Source organism: Curcuma longa, chromosome 11, assembly GCF_044706935.1.
Source record: "Curcuma longa cultivar G26 ecotype Majalengka, Jawa Barat chromosome 11, ITB_CL_G26_1.1, whole genome shotgun sequence".
Classification (NCBI taxonomy): domain Eukaryota; kingdom Viridiplantae; phylum Streptophyta; class Magnoliopsida; order Zingiberales; family Zingiberaceae; genus Curcuma; species Curcuma longa.
The window spans coordinates 19,314,092-19,340,435 of NC_133871.1; the positions used below are offsets into that span (position 1 = coordinate 19,314,092).

The following is a 26,344-nucleotide window of genomic DNA, read 5'->3' on the forward strand; positions in this document are numbered from 1 at the left end:
GCGATCATCAATTTGCATCAAGATTCGTGCCACAAAGAGATCCAACGGCTACGAAATACGTAACTTTGCTTCGTCCTGTCTAAATTGGCGCCGTACAAATCGTAAGTTAATCGGCGGATTCTGAAAACCATCAATTACAGTTTTGCCATGCAGATGAGGGCGCACGTGCAATCACTTCTCTGTCTCTCTTTTTTTTTTCCTTTTTTTCTTCTCAATTTTAACATATAATCTCGGATGAAAATATTTTGTCAATTCCAAAAACGGCATTTTAGCTCTAATTAAATCTCAATTATTTTGAATGTAAAAGAAAACCGATGAGATCAACATTCTATTATCTGGCCAGCCAATTTGAAATTTTTATGGTATGGAATTTTATTATAAAGGAAATATCTGCGTTTTATTTGGACAAATAAGACAAGGAAAAAAACAGAAATTAGAGGGAAAACAATAATTCTATTTATTTCCTTAATTCATGTAGAGAGAACTTCTATCACTCTTCATGGAAATTATTGTGCCTTCATCTCAATCATGATGATTTTATCATGTTAAAACAAACTGTACATTTTAGAACCACACAACATCAGCATTGTTTGGCAGAAGAATCATTCATAGATGAAAACAGCTAGTGGATCTTTTTCTTCCTGAAAGCATTCTTTTCTTGATTCAGTCAAGTTAAGCTTCTGGAATGCAATTTCCTTCAACTACAACAGAGTTTCCTAGACTGTAATGTAACTACATTTGGAAAGAAAAAAAAAAGAACTGGACTAAAATTCCCCTAAGTGACACAATTAACAGTTGACAATTTGTCTGGCAAAGATTATTTCATGATCAGCATTGAGCAGTCTTCCCCCTCTTCATGAATGGAGTGCAAGCAGAAACAATAATTACCTCTGCTCTCAGAATGGGTTGCTTATTTTGAGCTTGAGATTATTGAATCATCAAATTAATAATTCAGTGCCAGCATCTCCAAATGGATGGTTGGTCCTGGTGTTAGTGAGGTGTTGTTACAGCGGTTAATGAGATTCAAATGGATTCTGTCTGATTCTGATTGGTCTCGGTCGCTGTCTTTCCTGGTGGCTTACTTTTATCTTTGTTGTTTCTTTGCGTCTTGCTTGCTGCAATGTGCAATCTGGCATAGAGAGGCCTCGGTGCCCTTGTTTTTCTGTCAAACCCTCTCACACAAACAAATCCTGCAAAAAACTTGCATTCAATAGAAGGTAAAAGTAGATTGTAGCTTTTGGACATTCTCAGAATTTAACCTGCAGTATTGACACAATCGAGGGAAACAATATCGCTTCGTCCATCTACCATTTCTTAGTTAAGGATTGAAATATAAGAAAAAGAATCCTCGTTACTATTATATGGCTAACTATGCTTCCTTTCTTCTGGCACAAGTTCAAGGTAAGTTGTGGTAGAGGAATGAATTCATTCTTGATAGGATGTGAACTTTGATGAATGTGTGAAGATTAGGTTGAGACAACATAGAACAATTTGTTTCACAATTAGTCTGGAACAGTGCTACAGATCATCAAATACAGTTAGCATAATAATGGAAATCTAGGACCAATGCGGCAAATCTCAGATATTGGATGTGTAAGTGCTAAAATATGATGATAAAGACGTCCAAATGCTGTAAAACACTGTTCAAATTACAACTTACAAACTACTCAATAGAAATCCTTGATGTTGGATACAATCAAGTCCTACATTGAAAATACATGAAAAAAAATCTTAGGGTTACAAGATGGAAGATATCTATATTGGTATGAGGCCTTCTGGGTAAAGTCCAAAAATAAAATCATTAGAGTTTGGGTCCAAAATGGACAATATTATACCATTATGGAGATATATGTAGATTCGATCAGACCTTTCACTTGCATCGGTAATATCTACTTAGAAAGGACTCATACCCGACACTGTTAGCAAACGTCAACAATCGGCGGATTCAACTCGAAATGTGATTACTTGGGATTTTTGAGGTTTTTCTCGATTCCGAAGTTATCGAGAATCTAGCTGCGTCGGTCGCTACCGTTCCTTCGTGTGGAAGACTCACTGAGGGCCAAAGGTGGCAGGCGGCTCACCGGTCCCGTGAACAAGATGGCTGACAAGCGATGTCGGTTCGACGTCGCCGTCGTTCCTTTGTAGAAAGCTCGTTGGGGGCTAAAGGTGGCAAGTGGCACGTGTGTCGACGTCTCGCATGACTCGGGAAGGAGAAAGATTCGCTGCCGTTCCTTCGTGTGGAAGACTCACTGAGGGCCAAAGGTGGCAGGCGGCTCACCGGTCCCGTGAACAGGATGGCTGACAAGCGATGTTGGTTCGACGTCGTCGTCATTCCTTAGTAGAAAGCTCGCCGGGGGCTAAAGGTGGCAAGTGGTGTTCCCGTCAAGAACCTCTTCTGGGCGCACACGTCACTTCCTCAGGGGCACTGTGCGGGGAAATGGTTGAGACTGGTCGACGATCGCCGGAGACCTGCAACCACAGACACCGTGAGATGGCTGGCCGGCGGGACCGGCGAGACCACTCCGATGCTTAAGTCAGCGACGGCAGGAGAGTAAATGAGAGTAGAAGCAGTGAACCAAATGGTTAGAGCATACCTGGCCCCCTCACTGGGGCTCTCCTTATATAAGGGTGAGTCGGTCCGTACTACGGACGAAGCGAGGTGGACCTTACCTAGAAGGTACTCTCCGTACGGGAAGGAGTGCTGTCTTTAATGAGGAGGTACACTGTGGACAGTGTCGTACGTCGAGACGGCGCGTGGCCGTGCCTGGCGGCGTGCCTGTCAGAGAGAGTGGTCAGTTGTACAATAGAAGGAGTGGTCAGTGACAGAAGGTACGATTCGGCCTCGGCTCCCTTAATCGAGTCGGGCCTGCTGCTCGGGTCGGGTAGGCTGCTCAGTCGGGCTATCTGGGAGTCGGTGAGTCGGTATGCCACCCACCCGGATTATCTGGGAGTCGGCGAGTCGGGTATGCCACCCACTCGGATTATCTGGGAGTCGGCGAGTCGGGGCCACCCACTCGGATTATCTGGGAGTCGGCCCGGTAAGCTTATTCATCTCCTCGGCGGGCCCACTGGGCTGTCGGATTTGGGTGGAGAGCCTCTGGGCTGTTACCCGGGAACCTGGATCCGGGCCCCCAGTGCTTCAGCCGACTGTCCTCGGATAGTTGACTCGACTCGGCCGTATCTCTCGGTCGGGTCCAGACCCGTATCCTTACGACCGTAACACCAGCCTTCCCACTAGTCTAGTCGAAGGAGACGTGTGTTCGACTGACTAGACCTGGTCCGAGTCGAGTGATACCGGTTGATATTCCTGCACTAAACCGCCAGTGATGGGCTGCCACGTGTCGGAGGGACATTGGATGACTCGGCCGGCGCACGTGATCGGCATGGTGTGCTTTACTGCGGCGGGGTGTCCGATGGGACAGCCGAATCGTCGCCATAACTGCGCCGTATCACGCCTCGGAAACGTGCATCATCGGACGGTCGCCAGGAGATCCCGCCTTTTTTCGACTGTCTGATCGGACGGCTGAGCTGTGCTAGGGTTCGGTATAAATAGGGGAGGGCTTGGCATACCGCGCCTCTCCTCGCCGTTTTGCTATTCTTCTCTGCTTTCTTCTCCGGTTCTCCTCTCGTCGCCGCCTCCTTCCTTCTTTGCACCAAGTAAGCCTTCTTCTCTCGCTGAGTCCCTTTTTCCTTCCTTAGCAGCGTCGTCCTAGGTCCTCTCTGGTCTGTATGCCAATGGCTTCTGAGGGGTCCGTGCCGTCCATGGATGCGCCGTCCGCGAGTGTTCCGTCGACAGAGACACCGTCTGAGAGTGTTCCGCCCACCGGTCCTTGGTACGAGTCCGAAGTCACCACCTTCACCGAGAGAACCCGCTCGAAGATTCGTCTGAAGTACGAAATCCCGAGTGAGTATAGGATAGAAGTCCCCGAGCGTCACCATCGTCTCCACACTCCCCCCCCCGGGTTACGCCACCTTTTTCCATGGTCAGCTAGAGGGGGGACTTCGATTCCCGATTCCTGCCTTCTTTCAGGAAGTGGCCGAGTACTTCCAACTTCCACTGAATCAACTTGCCCCGAATTCCTTCCGACTCCTTTGTGGAGTCGTCTTAGTCTTCCGCATGTACCGAATCCCCTTAGACCCCGCAGTCTTCCACTTTTTCTTTTATCCGAAGAAGATGAAGAAGGAGGGCGTCTTCTTCTTCAACTCGAGACCAGGTCTCCCTTTTCTGACCGCATATCCTTCCTCCAATAAAGGATGGCATCCCCAATTCTTCTACATCTCCCCCCCGAGTCCTTTCGAGTTCCCGACTGAGTGGCAGGACGAGCTTCCGGCCTTGCCCGTCTTGAAGCCTTACAAGAAGAACAAGGTCTACCTAGATGCTTATGAAGTGCTGAAGGGCCTTCAATTTGACGTCACCAAGCTAGTCGGGGAGGAAGGGCTTCTTTTCCGGGCCGGCTTGAGTCCTGTCGCTGCCGAGCTCTCGGCAGAACTCGGTAAGTTACTTATTTACTCGGACTTCTGTAATGACTAACTTAGCTTCCTTTTCTTCTTTGGCAGACGACATTTGGATGGACGCTTCAACGAACAAATGTCTGAAATGGACTCGGGCGCACCTGGAGGCTCTGGTCACGCCCAAGAAATCGGCCACCGCCGAGGCAGCTGGGACTTCTGCTGCTCCCGAGCCCGAGTTGGTGGAGCCGCTGGCGACGGTGGTACCCGAAGGGGAGGCTCATCTTCCCGTATCCGCCGGACCCGAGTCCGCCACTCGGGAGGAGGTGCCCGTGACTGCGGAGCCGAGTGCCGCGCCTCCTTCGGCCAGCAAGGGGAAAGAAACGACGGAGGGGGAGGGCCGATCGAAGAAGTCCTCCTCTTCCCACTCCAAAAAGAAGCATCACCGTTCCCGCTCGCCCGACCGCGAGGGGAAACGGTCGAAGAAGTCCAGCCCGATCCGCCGCGAGGAGAAGCGGCTCAAAAAGTCCAAGGCGTCCAAGGGGCATCTTCCTGCCTCGAGTGCTGCTGGCGCGAGTGTGTCCGACCGGGGCCAGGAGACCACTTCCTTGGTACCGCCGGCTCCGACTGCAGTGGCGACCGTGGAGTCGGGCGCCGTGGGGGCGCCGATTACTTCTGCTGGTGCGGTACCGCCGCAGTCCGAGCCGATTCCGACAACTGAAGCCGCCGGGACGACTACGACTTCCCAGGCCGAGGGGCCGACCGAGGGAGGTGTACCCCCGACTGGAGGATCTTCCTCGAGAGCTGCAATGCCAACCAGCTCGGGGTCGGCTGGCTCGGGGCTCCGACGCCCTTCGACGGCCGGAGCCGACTTCTACACGTTGCCTCTGACTCGAGTGGCCGCCGATGAGCCCTTCGACCCGGCAGAGGTGCAGGATCTGATGACCCGGGTCCGAGCGATCCGGAACAGTGACTCCTTCCGGGGGATCAATACCTCCGAGCTGAGCTACCGGGGGAATTTCCACATTTTGCGGGTGAGTGTCTCTTATTTCCCTTAGCTTGTCGTTTTCTTGTGTTCCTTCGTCGCTAACTGCCTTACTTATGCAGATATGGGTGGAGCATATGGAGATGCACACCCGTTTCCTTTACCTGAATCGCGAGTTCAAGGTGATTGACCAGCAGCTGCAAGCCCTAAAGGCTCAGGGTGCCGCTCGCGAGCAGGCATTAGCTGAGGCGAAGGCAGCCGCGACCAAGAGTGGTGAAGAGGCCGCCCAGTATCGAGCCGAGTTGCTGAAGGCTCAGGAGAAGGCTGAGGCCTTTGAGCAGGAGACTGCCTCGGCTCGGGCTAAAGAGCAGGAGGACTTGAGGCAGACCCGAGAACAGCTGATTCAAAGGGGCAAGGAGTTGTCTCGGGCGCTCGAGGACTCGGCCACATGGAAGAAGCGGGCGGAGGACTTGGCTGTGGAGAAGAAAGCGGCAGAGGACGAGCTTGCCGCTTACCAGGAGAAGGAGCCCGAGCGGGTAAAGGCAGCCCAAGAAGCCTGGCTGGCGTCTCGGGAATATTTTGACCAGTATCAGGAGAAGACTGCCCGGATGCTGGAGTACGGCTATGATGGGGCGCTGAACCAAGTGTACGAGGCGGGCCTGTTTCCAGAAGGAACCTCGCTGGATTTCTTGGACATCGAGAAAGTGTGGGCGGCGCTGCCGGAAGAGGTCCGAAGGGGCCGCTAGGCTATGTACTTCCCACTCGGGGCTTTTTGTACTTCTCTTTTTGTACTTCTCTTTTTGACGTTGAATGAAAGCCTCTGTCGCATTGTCCTTTGCCGAGTATTCGTGTTGAATTGTGAACTTGACATTTTTGAAGTACTTAGCCAATCCCGACTGCGTCCGAGTCGAAGGACAGGTCCGAGACCTGATTGCTCGATCCCGACTATGTCCGAGTCGGGCGAGTTAGGACCCTTAGAAGGGCAATTGCTGAAGGAGCAGGTCCGAGACCTGATTGCTCGATCCCGACTATGTCCGAGTCGGGAGAGTTAGGACCCTGAGAAGGGCAATTGCTGAAGGAGCAGGTCCGAGACCTGATTGCTCGATCCCGACTATGATAAATTGATAATCTTGAATCAAACGGCCGAGTCCACCTAAGTGTTTTTACTACTCGATAGGGGCCTTTAGTTCATAGAAAAAAATCAAGGAAAACTTTTATAACAAAATTAATTATTTTTCCTTATTTGACTGTACAACAACAACAATCAAGTCTTATCCCACTAGATGGAGTTGGGTATATGGATCTTTCTACGTCATTGGACTCTATCCCCTACTATATTATCATCTATATTTAAATAAATTTTATCTTATTTTATCATTGCTAATTAAGTCTTCTTTGATCGTCTTCTTCCTATTTAATATACATATTTATCATTAGTGAAGGTTAGTCAAAGTAATGAATGTTGATGTTCACATCTAATTAATGATTTGGTTAATCAGTTTAACTAGTTACTTGTTAACCTAATATTTATTAGTTGTCTATGTACATACCCGTACTATTTTAAATATGTCTCTTGAAGTTTTCTCTCAATTGCTACAACTTTGACTTTCTCTATAATAGTAAATCTAAGGCTGTTCGCCCACTGCACAAGGTTCGCCCATAAGAAAAGGAATTCGTTGTTTGATATTTTCAAAGAAGGATGTTTATTTATTTTCACTTATATATATAGAAGTTTTCCCATATCATTTAACAGCATTTTCCTATCCATCTTGTTGTTAGATGATGTACTTACTAAGCATTGCTTATAGTTTGCATTCCTCAACCCACACCTGATTAGCTGGATCAAGTTATGCCTGTTTGATTCACCGCTGCTCCACTACATAGGTTTTACTTTCTTTTATGATTTTTGATTCTTAAGTTAGATTGCTATGTTATAGGAAGTTAAATGTTGGGTAATGACTCAAGTATATAGTTCCCTGAATGAGAAACAGATGGCAACTTGATCTTGTGCCTGGGACTCGCAAGAGGGCACCAAGAACTACGTCTCAAGGGTACCCCACACCTAGAAGAGTAGCTTTCCACACCTGTTGTGCTGGATCAAGTACAAGGGAGGAAGCTAGAACCTGGTTCACTGCTCCACGTGTTTGATAACCCAAGATCATCGCCGCCTTTTCCTGTTTCCCGTCTCCCTCCCTCCTCCGCCGCCGCCTGAAGAGGCATCGTAGGCTCCACTAGACGGGCTGTCAATTTGATTAAGCATCTAGAGGTTAATTAGGTGCAGAGGGCTGTATAATTGGTAAGAGGTTCATCTAAATTGGTAATTAGGATATAGGTAGTGGCATTAGTGAAGGTTAATCAAAGTAATGAATGTTGATGTAATCAATGACAGAAAATTAATCTGGATTATAAACCTAATTAATGATTTGGTTAATCAGGGCCTAATTAAGTAGTTAATTAGATTAACGTTAATTAATATTCCATTAATGAATGAAGGTGCTAGAGAGAAAGTGGCTTTGCTAAAAATGTTGGTTCCTAAAGCCATGATATAAGAAGTATAAGAAAGGTATTTTACAAACTCGGGCACAAGGTTATGAACCATGATTTTGCATTGTTGAAAAATCCAAAAAATGTTTATTTATTTTCCTTATATATATAGAAAAATATTTTCCGAAGTTTTCAACACTAAACAGCATTCCTCATACAGATAAATGAAAGGAAAAGTTATCTGAGAAACTCGGAATAAGATCTAATTCCTAGCTGTTAAGGAAAGTTTTTGTCTCCCCATTAGTATGAGAAAGAGGGGGGGATGTTACAAAGAGACTATATTACCCCACCAGACCTAATCCACATCTAGAAATTGTGCACCCCCTTTGAGGAAGTAAAGAGCTCCAAGTTTCAAGATCAGCCTGAAGAGGCATTTACATTTCATTAGAGGATGTGCAGAATCTGTGCTTGAAGGGGCTTCAGAGGGGGCAGTGCCGACCTTGTTGGTCTTCAGTTTATGAACCATGACAATTACTGTTTTTTTAGTTCACTAATATCTAGAAATTGTGCATGGTAAAAGTATCAAAGCATCTGTGCTTGCTTGTCCTGTTGTCTTACAATTAACAATTATCACTGCATACCTCTCCAAAAGCAAAGTTGTATCTCCTCAGTCGTTAGACCTGAAAAGCATGGGCGAATATCAGAAACTGGCAGAACGCTTCTTCGTTAGTTTCAAAACCATGAAATAGATTCTACATTTATACCCTTAAATATTGATGGTACTGATGTTCCAAAGTATACTGTCCTCCTAGACAGATTCCATATCCAGTCCCTGGGTACATTAATTGGGTTCCGGCTTGTTTCATGATCTGCAAAGACCTGCATTGATGCAAACAGTGATGGTAAAAAAACAAAGGCAGACCACTTGTGTCCAGGAACAATACTATTTTCATATAATAGTTTTATTCCTATAGGATATCTACCAATAGCCAATACCATAATCAGATAAGTTAAATCACCTCATTGACTTGAAAATAGGTTCCATTGAGTGGAAATGATCCTCTCATAGCTGTTCGGCATGGAATCTGTTTGTGGAAAAATTTAAGAGAAACAATCTAATGTCAGCATTGAAAATTTACACATTCTCCTTAATTTCATTGTTTTCTTTTTCTTTAATTTTGTGTACACTCACGAGAAAGGAAAAGAAATGGTATAGATTGAGAAAGTAGTAATCAGAAGAAATGAAGGGAAGAAAAGTACATGAGGGAAGTTTGAAGTTAACTTTGTTTTATTTCCGACCAAACCAGGGGGGCAATGAAAGGAAATGCTAAGTTGTATTCCAAACTTCCTAAACCACTCAATTTCCTTAACTCCAACTTCCCTCTGAATATTTGTTTTTATTCCTTTAATCAAAACTCTTTTCTCTCTCCAAGAAGGTACACAATATTAGTGTTTGTCAATAATTCCTATGAAAATAATTCAAACTTGATAAATAGTTAAAAATCCTACCAAAATTGTTCCTCTGACAATCTGTGCTTGTGATTCTTGCCTACTACTGCAGGTAAAGCATGTCGCCATGTTGCAGAATACACCTGTTTCTTGTGTGTTACAAAATGCTTGTGGTGGTTCTGTAGATTGTGAAGTTTCACCTAACCAGATTCCCGACAATTTCAAAAGGATCAAGCTAATTTCAGATTAAAGCTTACAATCAGTTGAGTAGAATGAATTCTTGCCTGGAGTCCATATAGCCAGTAGATACGAAGAAGGATCGTCTATCTCTCTTGCATCCAACTATATCACATCACGTACATAATATTAATAGCTGAAGATCACCATAAAGGATTGTTATAAATATTGTTTACAAGGGAACTTACCCCTTCTAAGAGAGGATGTGAATCTGGAAGTTCATATCTGTATTGAAGACAACTAGATAAGTTTGCTTCACTTGAAATAAACATATAATTTCATAGAAACAAGTTTTACTATGGAAATCAAGACTATCTTTTGATAACTCTGGACAAATTCAGCCTTGAAGTTCTTACACATGATGTTCTGTTCGTAGGCGGCTCACATTTTTGAGCTTGGGCATGGGAATTGAAGCAACCTCTGGACTGATAGAGACCAAAGCCTTTGACATATCAACATCTTGAATCTCCATGTTGTTTGCTTGCATATAATTTTGTAAGTTGTGCGTGAATTCTTCAATATTAAATTTAATTGCAGGAATTTCATCTGGATCCTCATAAAATGCATCCTCAATTGCACGTTCTTCTATTTGAACACATTCAGCTTCTGGTGTTGCAGGCTCCTCGATGATAGGTATGCAGTTTTCTGGAACAGTTATGGCATGTAAGCCATCAAATCCCTCAATCTGATTTACAGGTCTTGGACTGAAAATTTGTTCATTGTTGGTTTCAGAGGCAATGGGCACAGATATGTGCACTAAGCTTTTTTCTTCCGGTCCAGGGAGTGCCAATCTAGCACTGCAACAAGGATCAAACATTAATTGTGTAGAAGTTATGAAAATTGCAGTGATCTTATGTATAAGGAGTATATATATATATATAACGCTGATAATGTTATTTTAATAATATATCTTATGTCTTGTTATTCTGATAATTATTTTTGATTAACAGATTATGTTTTATTTATCCTACTGAACTTCAAATTTTAGTTAACAATGATTCTTCTAACTGCATGCATTAGTTTCTAATGGAACTCTATTTTCCAATATTTACATGTATTGATGCTTGCATATAATGCACCACTATATTGTGTCCTCTCACTCCATCCTTACTCTTAATTACTTGTATTTTTTACTTGATCCCTACAATTTATTATACAACTATTTTGACCATGACCCAGAGAAAACTTATTCAAATGTAGCGGTGACCGTAGTTGCATTAATGTTGTTTTCCAAAATTTAATGATTGTCACAGCAAGTCAATTGCAAAGGAGAGCAAGTTTGCATTGAGACGGTTATTCCCTACTATTAGCTTTGGTTTATGCAATAAATGTTATGATGACTTACGTTTAGATTTTGTTAAGGTATTTTAGGTGCTATTATATTTCATTTCATTCCCAAATGGCTAGAGGAACCTAGGATAACCTACTAAAATACATCTTAGGGGTGACATATTAATATGCTTGTTTCTTTGTTGTGTGTATCAGACTATCAGCTATTTAGTTAAAAATACAAAATCTCTCTTTTAGGTGTTTGTGCACCACTATGTTAAGCAGTTGATGTTATTCTGGTAGCAAACCTGGCAAATGCACTAGCAAAATGTTTGCATTCTCCTCTCATTGGGCATGCATTGCAGTTCGGCTTGCTTTTCGTGCAAAAAACCTGCACAAAACTTGTTCTATTAATACACATATCTGAAATAATAAATCTGAATAACGATGAATATGTAGTTCCTCCAACCTAATTCACCAGTATTACCTTTCCAAAAGTAATCATTTGGTAATGTAACTCGTATCTGCATATTCATGTACACATCTTTTATTAAGAAACTTTAATAATGAATTTGGGGCTTCTACTGATGCAAATACGGCAAATGGAACTTGTAAAATTCCAGAATATAATTTGTTTGATAGTTTCTGGTGAAAATTACTTTGTTTGGAATAAGGTTTATGAACTTACAGAGTCCGCTGGTCAAGTTTACAGAGTCGTGGCCAAATGTACTTTTGAACTGTCTCTAGTATAGGGTAGCTTTCAAAAAAAGGGGGGGTAAGAACTCTCTTGATATGTCAAATAACTGGCATGAAAAATAAACATAAACATACAGCTCTAGCAGATGCAACTGGAGGGACTCAGGCAAAGGTTGTAGTGGTACCCATCCCAATCTGACAGCTATGCGGCCAACATTTGTATCAACCTGTAAAAATGGAGAGCTTATGAAGACATTTATCTATTAAACACTAGCCAGCACATGAAAGTAGAAAACTTATAGGAAAAGCTAGATGATGAAGTGTCAAAAGCCGCACACACTCAACACTTTTTAGTCCTAGTCCTCGTATGCTTAAGAGGTAGTTCCTGATAGTAGCAAAAGGTTGCAGTAACAACACTTGGTGTATAAAATAATGCACTATCCTAACAAGATCCACAAAGTTGTAAAGTAATAGGCATAATTCCATTGACCAATTATTCTTAATTCATTTATATAAAGTTATTTTGCAGACAAAACAACCAATTTTAGCTTCCAGGCCATGGATTTTAGCAAACTGCTTGCTTAGCCTAATACTTGACTTCATCCAGACACTTAGTACTCTTCTCACTCATTAACCATTGTCAAAATTTAGGCTCTTCATTAAATAGCACTACTCATGGATTGGACTTAAGATGAACAGATATATCATTGTAGACTCTCTAATTTCTCTCATCTCACTAGTATTTATCTGTACACTGAAAATTATCAAAAATTGACGGTAAAGCATTATGAAATAAATGAATCCATGTTGTCTACAAACTGACAAAATATTAGCATGTTTCAGATGGTAATGTGGCAGTTTGGCAGAACAAGCTCCATCATAGGTATTTCTACTATTCTTACTTGGCTTTGTCAGGTTCAGTTTGCCTTAACCACTCAAGGTCAATGCTTCCGTGATCTCTGACCAGTCTATTTAGAAATTCCTACATACAAGACAAAGCAACATTAATAAGCATGTGTTATCTGGTTGTAAATAAGAAATATCTCATAAGTTATTTTGTCTGACATGCCTTTATCCTCTCAGCTAGTATGTTGTTCATTCCCCTCTCTCTAATGGTCTCTGATATTTCATTCACATCAGCAGACCTTACTGCTTCCCAGTCGACTGAATCCATTTTATCCAGGTCTCTCTCCTTTTTAGTTCCAACACTGTATACCTCTTTCCGCAAACTTTCCCAGTCATAGGCCTTCTTTCTTTCATTATCAATCTTCCTTTTAGCTTTATTTTTTGTTGTTTCATCTGATGCCTTATTTGAAATGAGAACATCATCATCCTTCAAGTCTAATTGGAGACTCTTAGACATTTCCAATGGATCCTTGTTATCATGCAAGACTTGGGATTTTTGCAGGGTTTCATGATGTTTCTTTTGAAGTTCAAATTCAATAACTTGTTTGGTACTCTGATTTTCACATATTATTAATTCCTCTGGCTGGAGTTTGATTGAACAATTTTCTGATACAAGTGAGCATCCCTGGGAAATGGATTGACCTAGCAAACCTTCATTTAGTTCTTTTTGGACGCTGGTAGGGGAGTAATATTGCTTTCTAAGGCAAGATTCTGCTTCTGCACCAGAGAGAGATTGTAGAGAATTTTTGCATGCATCTGGAAATAAACCAATTGCAGTTCCAGTCCCAGGAACAGCTTCCGAATTCTGTGAGTATATCACTCCAGTAATTTTGTCTGCTGAATGCTCATGGGGTGAACTTAATTTCTCAATTGTGTTTGCCTTTTTCATTTCTGACAGATCTGAATCAGGCTGAGACATGCTTCTCTTAGTTTCTGCATTGAGATGCTCCATGACTGTTAATCCTGAACTTGAACAATCATCGAATAGATGTGGCAATGGAAGTGCAGCAGAACTTGTCTCGGCACGCTTTATATTTTGAGCATTAATATTAGTTGTTAAAACGGATGGACTATTATTTCTGAGATTGCCTGATACATCCAAGACATAGTTCAAAAGCCCAGTGAATGAAGGTGATTTGTCAAAACCACAACACAAACTTTGCATTGTTAAATCTTCTTCTCTAATGTTTAACAAGGAATTTATCCCAATGTGATCAATTATCTGAACTGCATTTTCGGAAGAGTCTTCGGATGAAACAACAGAGTCTTGGTATGAACCAACATCCTCGATTGCCCATCTGCCTTCAGCCTCTGCTACACATTCACATCCTATCTGAGTGTCTGGGGTGTCTGACTCTCTATCTGGTGAATCGTTACTGACACCCATTACATTTTCCTTTGAGCCTGTATGGTTAACTTTTGCACAGTCATATACCATGTAAGTAGTACTATCAATAACAAATAATTCATTATTATTTGTAGTTTCATTCCCACCAGCTACCAAAGATCTTGTGCCTTGCAATTGTCTATCCACTGTTTGTCCATGCATCTTGCTTATGCCATCAAGGCATATTATGTTGGTATCTTCGTGCTTGGCGCATATATCACTGTATTCTGAATTTGTGCATCGTGACTTTAGAGGGAATTTTGCAGCAAGTGCCATGAAGGCAGAGCTGTGAAGATTAATATGATCATCAAAGTGCAAGAAGTTGAGCTCTAGAGAAAACAGGTTACATTCTCTAATTCATTTATGTATTATATTTACCATCACCTATAGATATTCTCTGGGAATTCATTTTGTCCAACTTCAGTCGGTTTTGGGGGGAAAATGCATAATGTTGGTTGGCCATTAGACTTCCAAGATTCCTCTTGGTTTGGCTACCAAGACAAATTTTGTTAGATTAACTAACAAATTGGACTTGGGGGCAAATTAAACAGGAAACTAGAAAACTATTTTGTAATTAAGATTTGCCTTGTGGCTAAAGTATGGCTACCACATGATGATCACTGTTAGTGGTTCTAATAGCATGTGGGCTGGGTCACAAACTGAAAAGGATCAAGAAAGCGAAGGGATTAGACTAACATCTTCAGCAATATATGGTGTCAGTGATGCGTGTGTGTTTGGGGTGGGGTGTGGTGGGGTGGGGAGGGGCAGTTGATTTTGCAATACCTACTGGGCACAAAATCCCAAAATGAAATTATTCTATTTTGTTTTACCTTGAAAGATGATCTGAAACATTTTGAGTCAGAAAAACACCAACAACCGAGTCCACAACTGAACCTTTCCACTTAGTGAAACGTCTGTCCCCTATAAAAGAAACATTAGAAGTAAAAAAACAAACAAACATAGGAAATAAAGTATTGAAGGAATCATGATTAGATTATGGTACAAACATGATAAATAAAGAAAACATTTGACATTATTGATTGTTTGATATGGCACAAATATGATAGATAAAGAGTACAGCTTATTGACTATATGATCTGCTCTGCACAATGTCTCCTTTTCAATTTTTACATATTTATGATGTCGATCTTCGCTGTCGTACCCAAGAAAATGAGAAGAGAAGGCACAGATTTTCACCAAATAATTCAATTAATGTTGAAATAAGCTTGCATTTTTGTCACAAAGATACAATAGCACATCCTAGTCATCATATGAGAAGCCTCGACTGATGATTAGGGGCTAAAATAATGAATATTAGTCCATGTAAAAATAATCATATTACAGTTTTGTTTTATTCAAATTGCCAATTTTGTTGTTAGAAATTAAATAAACTTTAAACCATATATCATGTGGAACACTCTAAATCCAAAGAATTTCAAGTTTAATAAACTTTAACAATTTGTCTATCATTGTGCTCCACAATTTAATATTCTTTATATTATCTTTGTAATTCTACAATACACCTGTCAATATACCAAACAACCAATATACCACGACAAGATGCATGCCATTGAAAATAAATTTGATCACTGAACTGATATATATATATAAATAATAACCCAACATGAGTGAATAGTTAATGTGAGAAAGTTACCTTGGACAAGATGCATTCGAGCAATGAATGAATCTACACGCCCACGAAAAACTTGCCTTTCTACTTCCCACCATTTTTCTTTTTCAGCATTTGTTCCCTGATCACTGTCACCCCCTTCCTTTCCCATTAGAAGCTTCCAGACCCTATTTGTCTCATGATCTAGATCAACCTTGGGTCGAGGGCGTCGTTTCTTGGTGAGATCCAATGGGCCCTCATATGGAATAATAACACCATCTCCAACATAAGGAACAATAGCATTTTGTATATTAGTAGGAACAATAGCATTTTGTATATTAGTTGGATCAAACTCAAAAACTCTAAGATCTCTCAACCTACAAGTGACATCATCCAACAAATTTGCATATGGTAATATCACATCTGAACTTAAACTATCTAAACTCACAACATCGGAACCCTGCTCCCTTGTAGAAAATATGGGTAGCTCCATAGTCTTTTGACCTGGACAACACCCAAAAGGTATCAACGCTCCAGAAGTCACCCTTTGGCCTTGCACATCCACATTATTTGTGTCTGTTATGTGAATTGCATTCTGAGCATCTTTATTCTTCCTGCTTCGTTTTCTTTTCATTTCGACTTGATTGCCCATGTATGCTCTAAGGTCAGGATTGTCACTAAGTCTCTCCTTAGTTCCAAGTATTTGTGGAGGAGTTGACAAGTTATGCACCAAAGCATTCAATCTTCCATGCCCTTTTCCAGATTTCATCATATTGTTATGCTTCACCACAGAAGATGTATAAGTTACATAATCTGGATTGAAATTCAATTCTGATCTTGTTACCGTGTTGCCTTCAGAGTTTAGCTGGTTTTTAAGGTGAAATAAGTTTCTCATATAAGCCACAGATAAATTTATAGATGCATCCAAAGTCATACACGGCAAGGAAGAAGCAACAGATGATGTGAATTTGTTCCCATTCTCTGCTCTCTGGTTATTAGAATTATGAGATAGATCTGAAGCATTGTGACTTAGACCCTTAAATTCAACAAGTTTCTGACCGCCATTGGAGGCATGAAGATGTTCCTCAAGCATATGGTCAGTTCTTTTCTTCTTCTGGTGCAACTTTGATGCTAGCTGTGAATCCAAATCCAAGTTTGGAGTGATGTTAAGGAACTTTTTCCTAGCTAGTTTTTTCAAATTTTCCCTACTAGTAGGCCGAGGAGGTGTAGGTGGATTTTCTGGAAGTGTTGTACACCTATTGTGAATTTGGTCAATTCTCGTTGTTTCAACTCCACCAGGTTGAGGATTTGTCATTAGAGTCAAACTCATGTGATCATTTGGCAGATAATCTATAGAGCTGTTGAGACTAAATGGACTTGCCGATGCTAAGTTTTCCACCACCTCCAGTGAGCCAGTACGAAGCATACTTACAGCTGTATTTCTGTTAGAACTGTTGCCTGAAGGGCATGCATCTTGAACTAGAGGTTCTAGATTGTATGCAGACGTCACTTTTGATAATTTATCTGCATTTCTAGCTTCTGGAGGCCCTGATTCAAACACCAACCTTCTTCTAACTGATTTAGTCCCACATATATACTCTGGATCAGCAGTTCCACCTGGATTACTGATTGAATTAAGTGAAGAGCTCGCATCCCTCACCACATGATTCCTCTTATGACATGAGTCGTTTCCTATATTATTTGAAGACCCTAAATCAGCATTACAGTGTGGTACAGGAGTTTCACCTTGTTTACTGCACCGGATCTCTGAAGAGGCTTGTCCATTCTTCCTTCTTACGTACTTCCGCTTCTGAGAGGGAGTTTTGGGCATGGGAGTGGCTGGTTTCGGTGTTCTGGCAGGTTTGCCTTCTTTAATGACCTTGGGTCTGTGTTTTTTTCTTTTAGGCTTCTGTTGTGGCATCTTGTTCAAGTCAAAATCACTGTTTTGTAGCTTTCCTTCAGTCACTTGGTTCAGTCTTTGATCATGGCCTTCTTCAGATCTAACAACAGCCTCAAGTTCTGTCGATTGTTGAAGAGAGAGTAGTAACTCAGGCGGCAATTCCTTTCCTGAATTTATTATAACTGGTAATGAAGTAGGTGGCGATACAAACTCTGAAATGCCAAACTCCACTTGCTCTGCAGCTGGGGCTTGTGACATCCATGTATTGTTCCATTTATTTTGTGCATTTGAACTATCATCTACCAGGTCGATGAATTGGCATGGTGAATAATCTTGCACAAGATTATTTTTCTCCAAACATACTGGTGTGCATGGATATGTTGTCCCATTGTTGACACCCATGTTTATTGTTTTCCCCATCAACAAATTAGTATTGGGTGTCAAATTGTTACCCAATCCATCTGCAAATATCCAAGAAAATAAGTTCAATTTAAACATGAAAAATGGATTATCATCAAGGGTAAGAATTACTCACAGTTATGATGGTCTAATTTCAGGAGAAAATCTTTATCAGGTGACGATGTGTTTGGAGTAGCAGCAACTCCAAAGTTGTTGCCTGAATGAATGAATGGCAAGAAAAATTGTGAATTGTTAGAGATGGCTGCTGCGTTTGCAAAGGCCATCAGATTTGTGTGAGGCGTCTGCTGCCATCCAACCGAAGAATCACCGATGGTCGCCATGCCTGGCGTCATACAGTAACTGCTGGTTTGGGGATTATAGACCTGGCTGGAATAACCCAATGCAGACGCCGGAGCACTCAAATCCTGGAATTGGCCAACATGACCCAGCGCTACTGAGGAACTCGATCCCGAAAAGGAGCTATAGCTGATGTCGCTGCCACCACTTCTGCTCCCATTCCATATATCGAACCTGCTCATCTCCGACTTGCCGGGCACAGGCTTTTCCGGCGTGATTGGAGCCCAAGGATTAGGGATCTCGTAACTATGTGACTCCCAGAATGGGCATCCTTGATTCAAGTCCATCCTTTTTCCAGGAGACAAACTCGGACCTTTCGTCTCAGTCTTCCGCGAGAGCTTCAGATCCCATGGCCTGAACCCTCGACGCAGCAAATCTCAGACTCTCTTACCTTCTGCGCCGCAAGAGAAATGAAGCCCCTGAACGGAAAAAACAAAATAGGAATCACGAAGTGAAAGATGGGATTTTGGGGGGATTTCCTCGCTGCTGCTTCTCAGCCAGGAAAAAAAGAGAAAGAAATGCGAATATAAATACGAGATCACACCTGTATCTCCGCACTTAAATTCTAACGAATCTAACACCACGGGTACAGCTCCATTTCCATCTCCCCCAGAGATTTCACGGCATAACGAGGAAATCTGCATCAATTTGACATCCAACAATAAAACCAGCCGACAGCGGAAAAAATCAACAAAAGGAAAAGGAAAAATAATAGAAAGGGAGCGACAGCAGTCCTCGTCACGCACTGTCAATGCATGAAGGTGATGCTTTTACCGCTCGCGCTGGGAGAACCAAGCCGGCTCCGCCGGCCGGCATAGCACCGCTTGGCCATTGACACTGAGGGACGACCTTGGATGCGCACCAGCTGACGCTGCTTGGCTTCGATTATGCTCCACAGAGGAAAGAGACGGAGAAAAAGAGGAAGAGAGAGAGAGAGAGATTCCCTTACGCAGATAAAAGAGTACAGACGCGGTCGCATGGGCGAGAAGGGGGAAGGGGGATCTTGTAAACCGAGTGTATTATTTATATCAATGTAAAATTGGAATACAATTAACTATAATATTTTATGTGTATAAATATATTATTTATATCAACGTGAAATGTATACAATTAACTAAAATATTATATATATATATATAATAATTATTTATATATATTTCTGAAAAGTAGTTAATAAATTGATAATAATATTAGAAAAGGAATGGCAATCTACTATTTAACTATAATATTTTATGTGTATAAATATATTATTTATATCAACGTGAAATTTATACAATTAACTATAATTATATATATATATATAATTATTTATATATATTTCTGAAAAGTAGTTAATAAATTGATAATAATATCAGAAAAGGAATGGCAATTTACTATGTAAGTTTTTAAAATACGCAAATTAAATATTCTGGTTTTGAGTTGGGCCCCTATCTTTCTCTATCTTTTACTTGTTCAACCAGCAGTTGTTTGAGTAGGGCCTCCGGCAATGATGTAATGGTAAGATACTCAATGATTTATTTATATATTTATAATTTGAATCTAGTTACAATTTAATAAAATAAAAATTTTAAGACGTTGATTGTACGGAGTCGTACATCTTTACTCCGTACATCTTTTTAGATTTATTTTGATAGTTAATGAAAAATTTTTATAAAATCGAATTGATCATCTTCAAAATTAATTATATTATAAAAATTAAATATTTAAATTATCAACAAAAAATAATTGCACAATAGATGAACATGAAATCATAATCAGATGGTCCAACTGAATGTGATTTTGTGGCCCATTAATTCTAAAAAAAATTAATTATGAAATGATAATCAAGCGGTCATGAAATTATAATTATCGCCTGGTTGGATCGCGTCGTCTCAATCCTTTGTTTGAGCGGTTGCCGATTAAATAGGAAGATAATAAAAATAATAATGGATGAAAAGAGAAAGGTCTTTTTTTTAAAAATAAGTGTATTATTTGATAATTTAAAAACTATGGTACAAAAATATTTAGAAAATTAGGATAAAAAGTTATTTTATTCTAAAAGATTAATCCCTTAAATGTTTTATTTTTAGGCAAGTTAATTGTTTCAGAAAATGGAGATTCTAACCGACACTTGTTCTATTGCAAACTATCTTTGAAACTAAAATAATAATAATAATAATTTATTCTGATTAGATGGTATATTTTTAAAAATAAATAAAGATAATAATTTGAATAAGTCTTATTCAATTATATCATTCGCTCATTATCCTTTTGAACCAAACAAATTGGTATGACTTTCACATTATTGCATTTCCTATAAACATAATAATAATAGTTTATGGCTTTATTCTTAGTCATAGGATCGCTGTAATAGAAATTTTTTTAAATCCCTTAAATGATTTTAAATCATTTTTTATTATCTTCATATATCCATGCATCTCATTATAAATTTATAATTTAAATCATTTTTATTATTTTTTAATCCCTTAGATGTTTCAAAATCATTAACATTGTCAATATACTGTTAACTACAAGTTTATAGCAATCTCATAGAGTTTAAAATAAAAAATAAATATTTGATATATCAAAACCTCTAGAATGACAAATATGCTCTAAAATATTATTGACTAAAAATATTTAATATTTTATGGAATTAAAAATAAAAAAGAAACATAAATAAATTTGGGATAAATATTATAGTAATTGTTCAATACTCTTAGTCAAAATGACTCACGACTATATAAGACAAATAAAAAAAATAAAACATAAAATAAACTCGTGGGGCATTAGGAATGCACTTATTATTAGACATTAGTCAATCGACAATCTAGGATATATATATATTTTAAAAATATATATATTTGTAATAAATGTTAAACTTTTTAGATCTCCGAAAACTTGAATGAAGTTTTGAATAAATTGTAGTTAAAAATTGATATAAAATTATTTTAAATAATTCAGTCTCATAGACTAAATCCCTTAGGTGGTCGGCCCAGTCCCACTGAAGTTTCCCACCGACCACCAGGGTAAATCGGGAAGCGCATACGGCGGCCAATCCGGATGCCCAACATCCTTTGATTGCGTTCCCCATTTGGAGAAAAATTTCTGTAAATACGTCGTAGATGGGGATCAAACCGCAGGGCCCTAGGTCACAACCCGAATATCCTACCGTTGCACCATTGCCCCGGGGACTTTTAAATATAACATAAACTAAATATTAAGTGATATAATTTAATGATTCATATTCTAAAATCTAAATAGTCGATACAAAAGATTTGATCGTGCGCATTAAATGTGAAAAAGAAAATATTACAATACTACACGTGATTTTTTGATTTAAATGTGCACGTTGAAATGATATCTTTCATCATTATTGAATCATGTCTCCCAAAAAGAAGTATCAAAGCATCTTCATTTAAATGTGCAATTTTTTTTTTAAAAAAAAAGAATTATCATTATCATTGAAGCAGTATTTATTAAGCACTCTCAGGTCTCTGGTTCAATACAGCAACAGAGGAAGAAGAACAGAGGGAGGTCGCCGCTTTCCGTCAGCCAGTCGGCACCGATGGAAATAGAATAGGTGAGGGAGGAGTTGAAGACACAGTGGCGGAGGTGATGGTGCCGTTCACGGCTCAAAGCAAAGCTACCTAGCGCAGCTGCTCCACCTTTCCCTCCTCCTCTGCTCCCGACCGGGCCTCGCCGTCCACTACGCCTCCACTGCCACCCGCGTCCGTTAGGCCACATCCCCGCCTCCACCTCCTGGTCCACGAGCTCCCCATTCCCCCCCTTCCGCAGCTCGCCTCCCGATCCCTCCGCCATCAAGTTCCCCGCCCATGCCTCCACCTCCAGCCCGTGTTCATGCCTTGGAGAACCTCCGCGCCCCCGTTGGCGCTCTCCTCCGCTCCCTCTCAGCCTCCTCCCGCCGCGTCGTCGTCGTCCACGACGTCCTCACCTCCTTCGCCGCCGAGGAGGCCGCCGCCCTCCCCAACGTCGAGTCTTACATCTTCCACTGCCTGCCCACTGTGTTCCAGATCCTCTACAACCGCCCCTCGGCCGTCCTCTATCTCAGCCTCGAACACGGCTTCCACCTCCCGCCCGAGGAGAGCAGCATCACCGACGAGTTCAAGGCCTTCGTCCGAAGGAACTGGAACCCTTCCAAGGCCGTTCGCGCCGCCGGCATGCTCCTCAACACGTGTCGCGCTCTCGAGGGCGAGTTCCTCGACAAGGTCGCCCTCGAACCACGTTACTGCGGCAGGAAGTTGTTCGCTGTTGGTCCATTGAGTCCGTTAGTCGGCGGCGAGCTTATGTAAGTCATTTACATTATTGGTTGTCTGAATCCAACCTTTCTCTTGAATTAATTGTCTACTGTCGACAGAGTGAGCTCCCATGAGTGATTCGATTGGATGGACAGGCAGCCTTCGGCGTCGGTGTTGTACGTCTCATTCGGGACGACGACGGCGATGACGGAGGAGCAGGCGGCGGAGCTGGCACAGGGGCTGCTGCGCAGCGGTTCCTGTGGGTGCTGAGAGACTCCGACAGAGGCAACATCTTCGCTGCGGAAGGGGGCTATGAAGGCCGGAGGATGGAGGTAACGGAGGAGTGACAAGAGGCTGTGGGAGATCAGGGGATGGTGGTGCGCGGGCGGGCGCCGCAGCTGGACATCCATGGTGGCTGGTAGCGTGGCCGATGCACTCCGGCCAGCCCCTCAACGCAGCGCTGGTGGCGGAGCACCACGGTGCGGGCGTGGCTCTGGCGGTGCTGGCCGGCTACGAGGTGGCGGGGTGGGAGGAGATAGCTGAGGCCAGCAAGCGAGTAATGGTCGGGGAGGAAATCGAGGGTGTGAGGCGACGGGCGAGGGCGCTGGGGGAAGCCGTGCGAGCGGCGTTGGTCAGTTGGATGCCTTCGTCGCCTACGTTACCAGATGACGTCACGAAGTTAACGCGAGGCCTTGTACCGGATCAATGTGAGGTCGATGAGGTGGACCCTCTTGTCCATTTACTATCCCGACAAAATAATTTGGAATTTAATGAATGTCCAAATAAATTATTCAATATTTAGTTTTTATTATTTGTATTATAAATGTGATTTTTTAATTCAAAATTTATAAACTTTATAATTTAAAATGTTACTATAAACTTGAAAGTAAATTTAAAAGAGGTACATTCAAGTACTTTTTAATTTGTTTTTAAAATATCAAATTTCATTAAATTCAGACTGCCAAAGATTTGCTTAAGCCTTTTAGCAAATTCACAAAAAAATTTGTGCAGTGTTGGTAAAAAAATGAGAAAACATGAGATTCCAAGGGCCTAAATGATTTTAATCCAATCTAATAACTAGATGATGCACCGTCGCCTCCTTTGGATGCCTGCTCCCAAATCGCACAACCACTCACGCGAAACCTCCGACTCTGGACTTCACGCCGGCGCACCACAATCGCTGTTTATCTCTCTGAGGTCGACTGCTCCTCTCTCTTTTCGAGATTCTCCATTCCGTTCCTCGGTTTTCGTTATATTACCTCGAGATCAATTTGGTAGGCAAGTTACTTGTGGAAATGCCTGAATGAGATTTTTTAATTTTTGGTTTCATGCTTTTCTCCGGTAGATTTTTGTCACCATTGACTAGTTTTCTTTTGTGTGGATTAGGATTTCTCACCACTTATTTAAATCCATCGCTATAGTTGGAAAAAGTGCAGTTTTTACCATTAACTAGATAGATACGTGCAAAACATACTGAAGCATTTGTTGCTGTGGATAGGTCTAATGGACAATGGGAAACAAGTGCAAAACGATAACTATGCTGCTGATATTGCTTCCATAAGGGAGGCAAGAGTCCGTATTGCTCCATATATTCATGTGACTCCAGTGCTTACCTCGAAGTCTTTAGATTCTATAGCTTCCAAACGGTTGTATTTCAAGTGTGAATGCTTTCAAAAAGGGTAGAGATCCTATCTTCAATAAGGCAATTAACTCAAACAATTTATGAAGAATCAGAATATTTAGTAGTTAGCAACTTTATCGATTTTATTTCAGAGGAGCCTTTAAGATTAGGGGAGCTTCAAATGCCATATTCTCCCTTTCTGATGATCAAGCTTCTAAAGGCGTTTTGACACACAGCAGGTTATCTCGATTTTTTGTTATTCTTGTTTTTTCTTGGGTTGGTAATATAGTTTTTTATCGCAGTGGTAACCATGCTGCAGCAGTGGCTTTGGCTGCAAAGCTCCGTGGAATCCCAGCATACGTAGTCATACCGAAAAATGCTCCAAAATGCAAGGTTGAGAATGTCAGGCGGTATGGTGGTCAAATCTTCTGGAGTGAATCGACGATCCAATCAAGAGAGAGTATTGCTGAGAAAGTTCAGCAAGATACTGGTGCAATTTTGGTTCATCCTTTCAACAATAGATTCACCATCAGGTTTTATATTTGTCATGAACCACTTATAACTTTGGTATCCTTAAAATTGGTCACATTTTGTACTTTGTCAATGTTTAAATAGTATTAACCATATTTACATTTTGTGGGGCAGTGGTCAAGGTACCATCTCATTGGAGCTTCTAGAGCAAGTTCCTGAGATAGACACAATTGTAGTGCCAATTAGTGGTTTGCCCTTATATCTTGAAGTAGTTTTAGTATCACTGTTTCTTCTTTTTGTGCTTGACATTTTGAATCTCAAATGGAAAAGGTGGAGGTTTAATCTCTGGAGTGGCTTTAGCTGCAAAAGCCATCAATCCTTCAATCCAGATATTGGCTGCTGAACCAAGGGGTGCTGATGATGCAGCTCAATCTAAAGCAGCAGGACAGATTGTAACATTAAGTGAGACGAAAACTGTTGCTGATGGTCTTCGTGCTTGTCTAGGAGACCTGACATGGTATGCACAGAAAATGTTTGAATTTTAAGTACAGAGGGTGCATCATGTGCTCAACTTATTTGTCTGACTGTCAAATGTTTTGTTATAATACTTCAAATTTCTGATTAACGTCGATAAGTTTCCTAACTAAAATTAAATTCCATGTCATATTTGCTCTTATTATTTGCTGATCTTGTCATCTTCACATTCAAAAAATACACCCATGAAATCAAATGGGAAAATACACCCAAAAGCATGCTATGTTGCAAAATGAAAGATTTTTGTTTTTCTCATTGGTTCCAGGATCTAGCTTCTAATCTTTGCTCCAGGCTCTACACTTGTCTTATATAAGTGGGTTTTGTACTCCACTGGAGAAGTGTCCTTGCTTTAACTGAGACTTTGCCAATAAGATCTGCATCTTGCTTGAAGTCACTTGCATCCGCAAAACGCTTGGGGATTTTGCATTTTCTTCCTTGTGGTATCTTAATGTGCATTTTTTCCAGTTACTCAAACTGATTTGGCACCTTTCATTTCTGAAAACAATGACATAAAAGTGCCCATGATTGATGTCCTTTCTTTTAATTGTTCCATAAACTATGTATTATGCCATTGTCCGAGCCAAAAAGAATGCATCTTAAAGTGTGAATCATCTTTCCTAATAAACTTTCTTCAGATGTGATAGTTCATATTATTCATTTTGCAAAATGCATGAGACTATTTCCATGACCTCTTCTGTGCAAATACATGATAGTATATCCGCAAATGCTTCTACAAATAGGTCTTTATATTGTGTTTAGGTCCATTATAACCCTGACAAGTGAATAGGTTTTGCTTCTAGTCTTGTCATACTGAATATCATTAAGCTCTAGTTTCTTTTTGACAATCTTTGGATGCTAGTATGAGCAATGATCACTTTCTTCTTCAGGCCAGTGGTGCGAGACCTGGTGGATGAGATCATTGTTGTGGATGATGCAGAGATCATCAAAGCTATGAGAATGTGCTATGAGATTCTCAAAGTTGCGGTGGAACCTAGCGGTGCAATCGGGCTCGCTGCTGTTCTCTCGGACCAGTTTCGTGAAAGTTCTGCTTCAAAAAACAGTAACAAAATTGGTATTATTCTTTCTGGGGGAAATGTTGATCTCAGTCTACTTTGGGAATCTTTTGCTAAATGAATGATGATACTATTGTTGTTATAGTCAACTTACTAGAACATATTTGATGAGCTTAGCAATGTGCTTAGACTCTTGCAGTTCAACATTTAGTTCAGTGGTTACTTTCTTGATCTATCGCATCAATTCAGGTTAAATTTACCAAGATAGAAAACCATACTTTGATGGTGATGGAGAGACATAGGCACAACATGATCCATATAACTGGAGAGTTGAAGACGTGGA

At 41.1% G+C, this 26,344-nt stretch overlaps 2 protein-coding genes and 1 pseudogene across 2 annotated transcripts; 2 read left to right on the forward strand and 1 right to left on the reverse strand.

Moving 5' to 3' along the window:
- Positions 1-621: 621 nt before the first annotated feature.
- LOC141838965 (protein ROS1A-like) lies at positions 622-19,000 on the reverse strand. Its single transcript, XM_074726602.1, has 20 exons — positions 18,874-19,000; positions 18,672-18,765; positions 17,907-18,521; positions 15,517-17,832; positions 14,693-14,783; positions 12,639-14,148; positions 12,472-12,551; positions 11,871-11,954; positions 11,705-11,797; positions 11,562-11,630; positions 11,361-11,397; positions 11,182-11,264; positions 9,961-10,401; positions 9,793-9,829; positions 9,652-9,709; positions 9,428-9,567; positions 8,938-9,003; positions 8,683-8,797; positions 8,560-8,598; positions 622-1,190 (listed from the first exon to the last, which is right to left on the reverse strand). The coding sequence occupies exons 3-20, from the start codon at positions 18,412-18,414 to the stop codon at positions 1,024-1,026; spliced, it is 5,934 nt and encodes a 1,977-aa protein (XP_074582703.1). The 5' UTR covers positions 18,415-18,521; positions 18,672-18,765; positions 18,874-19,000; the 3' UTR covers positions 622-1,023.
- A 104-nt stretch (positions 19,001-19,104) lies between these two features.
- On the forward strand, positions 19,105-23,866 carry LOC141837287 (cis-zeatin O-glucosyltransferase 1-like; annotated as a pseudogene).
- Positions 23,442-26,223, forward strand: LOC141841179 (serine racemase). Its single transcript, XM_074729309.1, has 7 exons — positions 23,442-23,559; positions 23,861-24,041; positions 24,136-24,222; positions 24,286-24,516; positions 24,629-24,702; positions 24,785-24,971; positions 25,876-26,223. Exons 2-7 carry the CDS (start codon positions 23,866-23,868, stop codon positions 26,120-26,122), a joined length of 1,002 nt encoding a protein of 333 aa, XP_074585410.1. The 5' UTR covers positions 23,442-23,559; positions 23,861-23,865; the 3' UTR covers positions 26,123-26,223.
- The last annotated feature ends 121 nt before the right edge of the window (positions 26,224-26,344 follow it).